General features: G+C 42.4%; 2 protein-coding genes across 2 annotated transcripts in view; both read right to left on the bottom strand.

Annotated features, from left to right (window-relative positions):
• LOC115399245 (cytoplasmic polyadenylation element-binding protein 3-like) overlaps positions 1–3,679 on the bottom strand; it is a 25,594-nt gene extending 21,915 nt beyond the window's left edge. Inside the window, exon 1 of the mRNA XM_030106525.1 lies at positions 3,445–3,679. Coding sequence (XP_029962385.1) covers positions 3,445–3,679 — 235 coding nt within the window. The remainder of the gene's footprint in view (positions 1–3,444) is intronic.
• A 4,567-nt stretch (positions 3,680–8,246) lies between these two features.
• Positions 8,247–12,518, bottom strand: part of LOC115399244 (DNA nucleotidylexotransferase-like) — a 65,092-nt gene continuing 60,820 nt past the window's right edge. The window contains exons 10-11 of the mRNA XM_030106524.1: positions 12,178–12,291; positions 8,247–8,489 (exon numbers count right to left, since the gene is read on the bottom strand). Of these exons, the coding sequence (XP_029962384.1) occupies positions 8,247–8,489; positions 12,178–12,291 (357 nt within the window). The remainder of the gene's footprint in view (positions 8,490–12,177; positions 12,292–12,518) is intronic.

The raw sequence follows: 12,518 nt of genomic DNA, 5'->3' as shown, positions 1-12,518 counted from the left end.
CTCCTTCACCTACGACCAAGTCCCCCCCGCCTATTTCTGGATGAAGATTGGAGTGTCTGTCTTATTTTAAAGTTGAAACGTGGACAGAACACCAGGAAAACACTTCCTTGCTAATTCCTTATGATGAACTGAATTGCATGTCATAAAGGAAACAGTAGCATGAAATTGTTCTAATTACAAGCAGAGGATTTGTAGCTGTGGTGAATTGTAGAGAATTGAGGAAATGTGGGACAATGTTTAAGAGAGGATTAAACTATTGACGATACTTGACATGTCATGAAAAGCAACAATTTCACGAATTCAATTCATACTTTCACTCTGATGCACAGTGACGTGCAAGTTACTGAAAATTAGCAGTAGCTCCTAGAGGTATAATTATCTGAGACCAAAAATAACAATAATTGCAAAAATAACAATAATAATAATTCAATCAGGACCTTGTTTTATGATTGTTGTTTGCTATCAGTAATGTTTGGGTGCGTCTAATGCCTGATTCACTCATCCGGCTGGAGGAAGGTGCTCAATAATCTGGATGTTTGCGCTTCTTGAAAGAAAGCGCTTTAGAAGCCAGGAGGCAGGCGTTGAGCGAACTCCACCAACTTCTGACCTTGCAAAAAAACCACCACAATGCAGTCAACCTCTTTCAAAAGCAGCTACGTCGGGTCCATTCATCCACCTCGTTAATTAAAATTCATAAGAAAGACGACGTGGCACCAAGGTCGAGAAGAAACATTTGCAAATGCGAACGGTGAGGGAGCGACCCGCCGCTCCACGCGCTCCACACATGGCTTCCTTTCAGAAATGGCACATTTCCCAACACTCTGCGGCTGCCAGCAGGATGTTTAGAGGACGGAGACCCCCCCACACACTCCTCAGCACACGTCTATCAGGAAGTACGCGCAGGTGTGTGTGTATTACACTATTCGACACCCTGAGGGTCCTCGTGCCACCATCCGCTAAATTAAACCTCTCCTCCCCTCGTTCTATTTTTTTTTTTTTCTTTAAAGAGGGGTCTCTTTCCAGGCGGCTCCCCCCATCCTCACCACAAACACCGCCTGTGAGCTTCAGCCAACTTGGGGTAGCGTTCGAAACCGCTGTTCCCCAAAGCCCAGTGCAATTGCCCTGTTATTGTCCACTCATCCAGTGCTCGAGGGTGGAGGGGGGGGTCCAAGGAGCTCTGAGCACTCTACATCCAAGATATTGTAATTTGACAGCAGGCGCCGTATTAAATTCAGCTTTTACCCCAGTGGGCGGCGGGGTAAAGAGCCGGTGCTGAAAACACCGCTACCTTCCTATATTAAACATTTCGTGTCTGTCAAGGAAAGAATTTGAGAGCAATCTGCAGAATTCTCTCACTTTAGTGAAACCTTAAATCTTCCGTCGACCTTGGTGTCGCAGTTCGAGCTTGAATGAGTGAACAAAAGCTCGGATTGATTTTTTTCTAATACACATACTTCAAAACGTCCTACAGGAAAATAATATAAGTGTGACCCATTTGAATACTTCATGTTTCCTTGAAGTTTTTTTTAAAACGAGTGAAGGCTGAATTTTCAATTCCATCGCAGCTGAATGGAAGTTCTTTCAAAACTTTCTTTAAAAGTCACTGCATGTGGATTGTTTTTTTTCAGTTGCTTCCATTTTAATACTTTGTTTATCCAGGCTGGGGTCATAAGGGCTGGAATCTATCCAACCTGACCGGAGACGAAAAGGGAGAGCACACCCCTGAGCAGGTGGCAACGCCGCCGCATGGCAGAGACACACAAACACCAGCAGACATCCGCACACATAATAAGGGAGTGGAGTCGCATAGAAGTCTGACAAGTGCACAAAAAAACTGGAAGTATGGGTAAAAGATGCAAACTCCCACAATGGGATCAGACCAATTCTTTCTTGCACTGAAGTAACACTGACAAACCCTGCACCGGAATAAGTGGAAAGTTTCAATCTGTATCCATCAGCAAGGAGACAATATTACAGATGTGACAGTTTATCTTTAAACCGCATCGAAAAAATGGACAAATTGGACCTCAGTGCTTTGAGATTAACGCTCAAGACCACAACAGATATCAGCAGTTTTCTTGAATGATTGTGTAACGATGCATGGAAAAAAAAAATTAAATCAAACTATAACATTGAAAAAACACATATAAAGCTGTGTGACTGAGGAAGACCATTCCTCCTCATCTTTTAAACATTGAGGGTTTTATGAGTTCAGTCTCACTGGAATATGTTGTCCGCTTGAAGTGTTAAAAAAAAAAAAAAAAAGTGGGGAAATTGTGACCATTACAATGATGAATGATGAGGAGAAGACAAGTATTGATTTCCCAGGCCGGCTGTATCACACAGACTAGTTTTGAAAGGACTTTATGATTTCTATCCAAGTGCAGGACATCAACTACCTTCAGGTCAAATAACGCAGTCCTGCAAAGTGCAGAGCGACCACGTCAAAGCAGGGTGAGAACAGAAAGTACTCAGAGAGGAGCATTTTTCCCTTCAAGTTCTGAATCCAACCGGCTCCAACTATCGCGTGCTGCAGGTGAAAATCATTTTGTGCACATCCTTTCACTGAAACGGTGAACCCACAGTAGTATTTGCCTCCACCCATCATCACCAGGGCTTCAGGTGTGTGTAGGTCACTTTGAAAACTCTCAGAGAAAAGATGTTGCCAATGAGATCAATGAAGCAACTTTAACTACATCGCTGCAAATCTTATCATCACATGAGGACAGTGGGGTTTTTTTCTTCTTCCTATTTCCTTTTTGGGTTAACATGGAGGTAGACCTACATGGGATCACGCTGTAGAGTCATTAAAGTCAGACAGAAAAAAGAACACGAGCGCTCCTCTTATGTCCGTATCTGAGCATCAGGACCAAAGCCAGGACAGCTACGCTCACAGCCTTTTGACCAGAACCTCATTAATCACACTCCTTCACATGACATAGAGTAATTACCCTCCAAGAATGGCACACACACACACACACCCACACACACACACACACACACACACACACACACACGCACGCACACTCCCACTTGCAGTGTATAATACACTGTGTACAGCGTATGTAAAGGTATGCTTAAAAATTCTCAACAAATGGCATTGAAATGGATTTGCATTAATTTTTTTTTTTTCCAAGGAGTGTATCTTATTGTGGAGCCTGGGAACCCCTGAGCTGCACAGCTCACACACACAACGCACACGCACAGAATCGAAAAAGCGAGGGGGAGTTTCAAGGGTAGATGTGCCACATGTACAGAGGTGTGTTTTTGAGGTGTTGGGCAGGGTCACGGAGCCCTCCTGCCCAGGGAGGGAGTCGGTCTGTCTCAGTATGATGAAATCCTCCACCTGTCCTCATTCATCAAGCCAACTGCACATATTAATTATCACACACCTTCAGACTTACAGCAAAGGACACACACACTCACACACGCTCTCAGCCCCGCCTCCTCCCTCCGCCCACGTCACGGTGGCGTTCCGGTTAAAATTCACGGCGGCGAGCAGCCACGGCCGCCGGTTGTCAGTGCCTGTGGCACCACAAGCCAGTGGAGTATTTTCAAAGGACGCCTGGATGTCAGCCACGGCTGGCAGGGCGTCCCGACCCAGACCGGGCCGTGTGGACACAGTCATATCGATCACGCGAGGGGCGCAGGATGTTCTGGGCTGGAATGCGGCGTTCATGGTCGGTCAGTAGAGAGCGCCGCTCAGGCCTTAACTATTTATGAGACACGACTGAAGAGAAAGCAGTGCCGCACTTGTCACTCTGATGGGCAGTAATGTGTTACTGTAATCAGATTACTTTTTTCACATTATGAGTAAAGTAAGCGATGACAAAAGAGTAATTGAATTATGGTTACTTTCCTGAATGCTTTTAATTTGTTCAAAATGGAGAATATACACGCAAAAAAGAGATGTCTTGTGTATCCTGGAATATGCAGAAATATAAGTTACTGAAGAACACTTTATTTTGTTGCAATAGGGTGGATGCAGTGTGCATAAAGTTGAAAGATTGAAAGTGATAAAAAGTTTAATAAGGACTCTTTCATTTGATTCAATTTCATATGAAGGAATAAGCAGAGAATAGAATCAGGCTGAAAGCTCTATTGCTTGAATGTATTCAGCGTTGCATCACGTTTTTGAGAAGTGAAGTAACTAATTTTGAAAGTAAGTAATCAGTAAAGCAACTGGATTACTTTCTTGGTAATCTTGGAAGCAATCAGTAATCATACTACTGCTCATCACCTGTTTCATGTGTGAGAAAAGCTTTGAGTAAGAGACTCGACTGAGCCTCAAAAACCGTCATATAACCTGCTAATTCATGGGTGACAAACATGTGGCCCGCAGGCCAGAACTGGGCCAACAGATAGTTCAATCCAGTTACAAGATGAAATCTGTAACTGTAAGATAAAACATGAACTTCAATATTTTATTTCACACACCACAGGCACGCTTTAGTTTGTATTGTGAAGTTTTAGAATTAATTAGAACTAGACAGTAGAATTATGTCTACATTAAAGACAATTTCTAGATTTTGTCAAGTTATTCTGAACTATTTTTCAGTTCCAGCTACAGTATATGTGGTCAAATGTTTAACCCTCTGAAGATGGGAATGGTTTACAGTGAATTCTGAAAGGCTGAATCTAAATCTAAAACCTCGTCGCTGGATGCAGGAAAACTTTTGTTAAAAGTCACACCAGAAAGTTGTTGACATTTTACTTCAGGAAAAGCACAAAACTTCATGATGATATTAATTACAGCTGAAATGCATCGGGAGCTGTAAATTTGTGTCCTTCACATGGTTTTCTTGGACCGTGTTCACTAAAAACTTGATTGTTACTAGTTAAAGTGCTTCTAACTATAGGGCTGTCAAAAATGAAAAAAAACTCTTCGGCCGGATTTTCAGAGGGAAACAGACTGTAAAGACAACTATCTGCAGAGCCCCCCATTTACCCCTACTGGGCTTTATTTCAACTCATTATTTAGCTGTCTGCTGTCTGGCTCCACACTTTGCCATGTTTGTACACTGTTACTGCTCCGAAAATGATGTTTTCAGCCCCGGCGTGTAGCTTTCAATAAATAAAAACAACCCAGGATCTGCTTTAAAGTACGTTCGCAGACACAAACAGCCAGTGGACAAAGCCAGTTAATGACTGGCTAGAAAAACGCGATGCCAACGGTGAAAATGAAAAAAAAATAAAAATCTTCATGGAGAATAGATGCTGGGGGAATTTTGTTCATGGGTTTCACTAGAGGGGCTGAAGGTGACCTCAAGTGGAGGAAGTATTTATGACTGAAAATAAGATTGAAAAAACACATAATTGAAGGCTTTTAGATTATTTGACCACAGACATTTACCTGCAGATAAATGTTCAAGCACACACATAGCTGTAAAAACCTTTAGAAGCGAGGAAGCCTTTTGCTACTTTAAGAACTATTTCTTCAAAATGCAAATAAAGGGTGAATGCAGTCGCTCATATCACAGCAACCTAAAATCACCACCATTTAGGTCACAGTACTATTTTGCAAACACTTCAGGTCCCTGTGGGCCCTGAGCATGACCTTGACCCACACCAGCAGCCCATTGCTACTAGTTTATGTAGTTGGGTCAAATATGCGAAGGATGGGATAAAAACAGAGAAATCATTTCCCAAAAGGGAAAATAAAGACAACTTACCAGTAACTGAAAGCTCATTGGACTCTCAAACTCTGAGAAAGGTCAAACCGTTTAAGAGCTGCCAGCCTCTGACAGAAAACTCCTCTGTTTGACCATATCCTGCTTTAACAAAACCTCAACACGGCCACTCCGTCATTTCGTAAAATAATTGCTTCGTTTTCGCTGTTCTTTAGATCCCACAAGATGAAAACACCGATTCGCTTGTATCTTGCAGCTCTTTATTTCCTTTGAACTGTCTGGCAACCAAGGCCCAGTGTTTGCCTCTTCTGTCTTCCTGACAGTTTGGAGAAATTTGGGAAAATGCAGGCGAGGAAGGAGGAACAAACACGGCTTAACGTCTCAATATAGCTGTGTTTTCTGTCACCAGGCGGGAAACAATGACTCCTTGAGCCCACACACTCGACCCAGGTCGTCGCTGTGCTCACTGGGTTATGTGAGCTTTACGAGCATGAGGAGCTCCGGCTGTCAGCACCCATCTTCTTATACCCATAAAGCCTGGCGTTGTGGGGTTGTTTCTGGTAATTGGTATGGATTATGTTCCCACTATGATCCACAAGCTGCACTTTCAGCCATTTCTGAGCAGCGCTGCTGTTTCTTGGTCGTCACCTGTGTCCAAATGACCTCATTTTCCCCGCCGCAATAAAAGTGAGGTACTGTACAGAGAATGCTGCGGACTGGAGCCATGTTTGCTGTGTATGAACCTGAAGCCCCTGTGTTTCAGTGTGACAGCCGTGACGCCCCCCCCCCCCCCTTCCCCTTCCCCTTCCCCTCCCTCCCATAGTGATTTGTGGATTCCCCTGAGCCTCTTCTTAATTGGGAGAAGATCATTAGCAGCAGTATGGCCCTCTAATCTTTTTTTAAGCATTTTATAATAAGACAGAGACCAGCTTGTGTCCATTGAGAGTCTCTATGAAGCCGACAAGATGAAAGTCCTCTAAACGACCGCCTTTGGTCCTGAGCTGAGATGTCTCCCCTTTAATCAGGCGCCGGTCCGCATCACTCCCCTGTCTCTGTCACACGAGCCGCACAAAACCTCCAAAACTGTTCGCCAATTAGACGGGACACGGGGAAGATGAAAGTGCCATTATTGCAGGGGCCTTCGCCATACGTCGGAGCAATTAACCGTGGCGAGCGCAAACGGAAAACGGAGCCGCTCCTCCTCCGCTGCCCGAGGCGGAGGCAGAGTCAACAGAGGGAGCAGCTCGCGTCATGTGGAGGCGGCGACGAGGCAGAGGCACAGACAGTTAATTGATCTTCATTACATTAATTATGGCTCTGATGTGGAAAGCGGAGTGAAAAATGGGTCACGCTATAGCACGGCGCTGTCTGGACGTGTTCTGTAAAGGTCTCTGCTGATCTCGATACTCCAGACTGGGAAGTGTTGGCACTGCTTGACTGGATGTGTGGTCTGGTATCTCTGTTTGGGTTTTTTCTTTATGTTTTCTTCCTTTCTTCGTGTTTTTGGCCAATGATCAACTACATCATGCCTGAAATGCAAGACCCTAGTGGTTTACAAAATTTAAACAGTTAAGATGTGGTTTTACTGCTAAGAATAGTGTTGCAGAATGGAATGGAAGATCAAGAAACAACCATAGAGTGCGATATTTAGGTTGAATACATTATATATGGAATATGGAAGAATTCGTATTAGATATAGATTAGATGTTTAAGAGTGTTTGACGTCTTAGCTCTCGACCAGCTGATCACTTTGAAAATGTTTGAGACTTTGGAGCTTCGGGCATCCGTGGCTACTATTGCAGCACTTCACCCTCCAATCACAAGGCTGGTGGTTAGATCCTGCATCTGTGCCCATGGGCACTGAACAGCAATTTCCCCACTGGAAGCCATGCACCATGCATGGCAGCCATCATAACTGTCACACAAGTGTAAATATGAAAACATTTAAGCATACTTTAAAACTGCTGAAAGGATCAAAATGCACTTTATTGTACTTTTTGGACAACATCAAAGATTTATTCATTGGAGCCTATTTATCACTGATCTCTTAATACTGATCCAGATGTAATTATGATTAAAAAAAAACATTAAGTCTGATCTGATTGGATTTCCTTAATGTTTCATGAAACAAACAATGAACCAAACAACAAATGCATTTTTCATCTTGTGTTTTCTTTCTGACATCAAAGCTTTTAGTAGGTTTGATCTGCAATTATTTAATACCAAACAACTTTTTTATAACCATTCAATCTAGATCCTTATTTAGATTGTATGTCAACAATGTGAATCTCTTTCAGTTCTACTACTATCACATTTTTGTTTGGAGTCCTTTCATTTTTTCATCTTTTAATATTAATTTCTTTTGACCGATAACGTCACATTTCCCATTTTCCTTCCACTGATGCCAGAAGGAGATACACAGGTGCTGTTTATGCTTAAAAAAAAAAACCTCCTCAATGAAGTTCATCTCACTAAATCTCTCCCTTCTTCTTAATTACCTAAATCCATCGTTCTTCATTATGCTCCACATTCTGTCCCACCTCACTCAGCTGAAACAAATCCTGCGTGAAGCCCCCCCCCCATGTCGTCCCTTCCAGTCAACGCATGGCTGCACCGTCAGCACTGCCCTTGCATTTGAATAAACACCATCTGAGTCGGCCGGTTGCGTATAATATCTGTCAGTGAGCTGCCACCCAGCGATCCCGGGGACTGTGACCCCCCCACCGTCCCCCCGTCCCCCGGGGAGCGGCCGACGGGACACTGCGGTGACAGGGTGTCTTCCCTGTCGATCGGCGCGCTGATACGCCGTGCACCCTTGTCCCGCTCGAAAGGCGCGCATCGGAAATGAGCCCCGGCCGGCTTACAGGACGCCGCAGAGAGTCAGGGGGACGGGATAAACACCGGCTCAGAAGACGCCTGTCACCGAGATTGATGCTTCCCTGGAATTCTTGTTGCGCTCCTGTCAGTACTATAAACTTTTCCCTGCTGAATAATTGAGTCCTTCAGCTGAAGAGCCACGTCAATCCCTTTCTAAGATTACACCAAGGCTCTTGTGCTTTCAGGAGTGCTTGTCTGATTCTGATCGCTGTAAATCACAGAGCTGTGTGGATAAAAGAGAGATGAGGTTGTTCATTTCCAACTGAGCGGCAACACACAAATGACTGGGGTTACCGTCAAAGGCTGCGATCGGCTTTACGGTACTACTGGGGACCATTCAGGAGAGGCTGATTGCTTCATTGTCACAAGTAGAATTGGTGATGTGTTAATAAAGTTCCTGTAATATCATTGTCTTTGTCAGTAACACCGGATTGGTGGGATGACATTAGAAACAATCGCTTGTTGCCATTATTTTTGCCTTGTTAGACATATTAGAGGTAGAGTGCAAAGCTGCTGTCTCTCTTCCTTGAATTTCTCCACGATGCACATAAATTAAAAAAACAAAACTGTGGGGATACTTTCATTCTAAACTGTTTGGTCAATTTACAACTCTTTGTCAGTTCTGCACTAACGTTTGACTTTATTCACAGTTTAATCAAACTCCATCAGAATGGGCTTTATTGCTGCACATTCAGTCTGTATTTAACTCAGCAGAGGGATTTGATCCTCCAGTCTTAAGGTCGCTTTTCTGACCTCTAGGCCTGTGATTTCCAAACTCTTCCTTAAAGAACTCAGATGTTTAAAAAAATTGAGGGACACACTTTATGTGAAATACACTTCCTTTGTTATATTTTGTAACAATGAGTTCCTTTTCTATGAGTTTAAACTCTTTGAGTTTAAAGTTAGGGTTAGTGATTTATAGATTTTAAATAAAACACTTTAAATGTGAAGTAAACTTGGTAGTGTTGTGACATAAATTAGTTAAATGCTGACTCACCATTTTTTATGACAAAAAGTAACAAATTGAGCCGACCTCTGTGGATTCTGGATCTCAGTGTTAGCTGGAAGTGATTGCAATATGACAGTACAGAGGCTCATTCACCAACTGCAAGGTTGCAGGTTCAATTACCCATCTCGCCATGTCCAACTGTCAAAATGTCCTTTGGGAAGACACCAAATTCATTCCAATGGAGGTCGAGCATCTTCATGACCACTGTGGAAATTGTTGTTTGTGGATTGTTCATATTTTCTCCCGCACTAGTCAGTTTCACATTTCCATCCTGTCAAGATCTCAGAGAATCAAGGATCTCTCTCGGTAATCCAGTTCTACATGTTCACCTGTTAATGAGTAATTTTGTTTTTCAGAACTCTAGAAAGTTATTCTCCAAAGTAACTAATTTATTTTTACTTTCTGTAACTTATCAAGTCACCCCAGTACTTTCAAAAACTTAATTATTAGCTGTAATCAAGTACTTAACTTTGTAGTTACTGTTCTAAGTGTTCCTAAACAGTCAGGAGCCTGTCATTTGTCACTTACCTGTTAGTTTCCATGGAAAAATTGAACTGTGCCACTTGCCTCACGTCACATTGGATTTGTCAAAGTTGATCTCTACGTGTGGATAATTACCGCTATACAGGGGTAAAAATACCTTTTGTAACAGAATGGCAGGTGCTCGTCACATGGTTCCTCATCATGGCACCTCACACAATTAACACTTGCAGGAAGTCTTAGAAAGCACATTATCTGCTGCCTTATCATAGCGAGACCCAATTAATTACAAAATTTCAACAAGGGTATGAGGTGTTTTCAAACAGGACCTAATTAGATCTTGCATCGGGGCAGACAAAGAGTTAATTGGTTGTTAAATTTCAGAAGCTATTCAGTAAATAGGCTTTCTCGCAGTACTTTTATGCCACTATAGAAGGAAAAAACTTGTTTTATTTAATCAGGAAAAGAGTAAATTAACTCAGCTCTCCCCAGCACTTTTATTCTGTGCATTCTGAGACATACACATGCTCACAAACCCTCACTAAGCACTTAACTATAATTAAAATCTTGCTCCAGTCTGAAGTTTTTTCTCACTCACAGAGGAAATGCACATTGCAGCCAATAACTTCAGATGTGTATTTCTTACTCTGGCATTCGGATGCACCAAAGCCAGTCCTTACAGGAAACCTCTGGGGATTAGAAAATTAGCAACAACGATTCTGATCCTGAATCTTAAGGATATCCTGGAAGCGAGAGCTTCAACAGCTTAAATTCTGTGTCAGACACTGATTTGATGGTCTTTGATCGAACCACTAGTGAATCCTCTCGCTGGCTTTGGTCTCATTACAAACTCCTACATAAACAGATAATATGATTCAGTAATTCTAGATTTTGTAGTATATGAAAAAAAAAGGACTCGTGTACAAAGAGTAAAATGATGGCAAATAATGACTTGAGAAGACGGGCTGCTTTGTCTTCCTCCACTGTTACAGTAATGGAATTTGGCAGAAGGACTTTTTGGAGTGATGGGGATGTAAGCTAGTATTAAGAAAACTAGATTTATGGTCTTGAGCGTTTGAGTGAGAGGACTGAGAAACTGAAAGTGGCTTCCAAAGTGTTTTGGGAAAAAAAAAAAAAAAGCAAGTGAAAACCTTTGAAGAGAGCGTTGAGTGTTCACGTTACATGCTACTCGACTGAAGATGAATGTATCACAGCGAAGAGTCTCAGAAAGCGGCAGCTGACAGGTACAAGAATCTTCCAGATAAACAGAAAGCATTAAATGGTGTTGATCTCTGCCGTTCAGTTTTGTTTTACCAAGACTCAGTAACTTTCTATTTGTGAATCGGAAATGCTCCACTAGATTTTTGCTTGACTCTTAAAAGCTTGATAGCATCAAGAGAGCGATGGTTACTGGTGATAATCACTGATGAGATCATTTCAAACTGACGTACCATAAAATTCATAAGTGTCCTACAATTTACCCTGACCTAAGGCGCGTCCTGACTCCAGGACTTTGCTTTGAAGGCATGCATCCTCGTCGCTCGCAAGCATCAAAACAACCTGCCGGCCACTTTAAGAGACTCGGCTCGATGATTCAGAGTAACGGCTCACTTGATTTAGCTGCCTGACTCCCAAAAGGAGTTTCCTTTCCAAAACAAAGTGACACTCCGTCGGTCTGCAATGGCTGTTGTAAATCCACTCTGACAGGAGAACTCCCTGCATCTAAAGAAAGTGTCAAATTAAATGTGCAAAAGTAAGGAAACACATCAGTGCCTTTCTCCTCTCATTTGACTAATCCTCGGTGAAAACATTAAGGCTCCGCCGCTTGGCGGCTCCGGCATGGATTGAAGTTGACCAAAGTAAACGACCTCTACAAGAGGAGAACGCCAAGTTTCCTTTGACGCTAATAATATACATTTAGAAGCTTCAGACTGCCAGCATGATAAATCACTTCAACAATTCTCACCACTTCGAGCCATTCATCATTCATCAAGTGATTATTTTCAGATGTATTAAAACCTGTGCAGCATTTCATTAAAACCCATTCAACGTATGTGGAGATACTCTTAACCACAGTGTTTAACTAATATTGCAGTGACCTTGTCTGTATGCTTTTTTTTTTTTTTTTTTTTTTTTTTAATTCATTTATTTATCAGCTCACAAAGTGCACGGTGAAAGAACATTGCTGCTTGGTCTCATTTGAAACAGTACCTTAGTTTTATCGTACAGAGTGTGGTTGTCCAGAAGCATCCGCCGCTCTGCTCGAGCGAACCTCCTCAGGTCTCTTTCAAACTGCTGTGAAAGAAAGAATCAATCAATATTCTGATATCAAATGTCTGTTTAGGCTGTCAGGTTTCTTGCATTGAGAGGAAATGGTCAGACCTGAATGCATTTTCCTGGAGGTCTCAAAATTCTTCTTAGATATAATAGCAAGAAAGTTTTTGGATATTTCACTAAGAATATCCTCTGTTCATTATGCTGAGGTTTTTCTAATGTCGTTTCTTTCAAATGAATCCCTGTGT

This window comes from Salarias fasciatus, chromosome 13 (genome assembly GCF_902148845.1).
Source record: "Salarias fasciatus chromosome 13, fSalaFa1.1, whole genome shotgun sequence".
Taxonomy (NCBI): Eukaryota; Metazoa; Chordata; class Actinopteri; order Blenniiformes; family Blenniidae; genus Salarias; species Salarias fasciatus.
The sequence above is the reverse complement of the archived record's forward strand: the minus strand, read 5'-3'. Positions and strand labels throughout refer to the sequence as shown.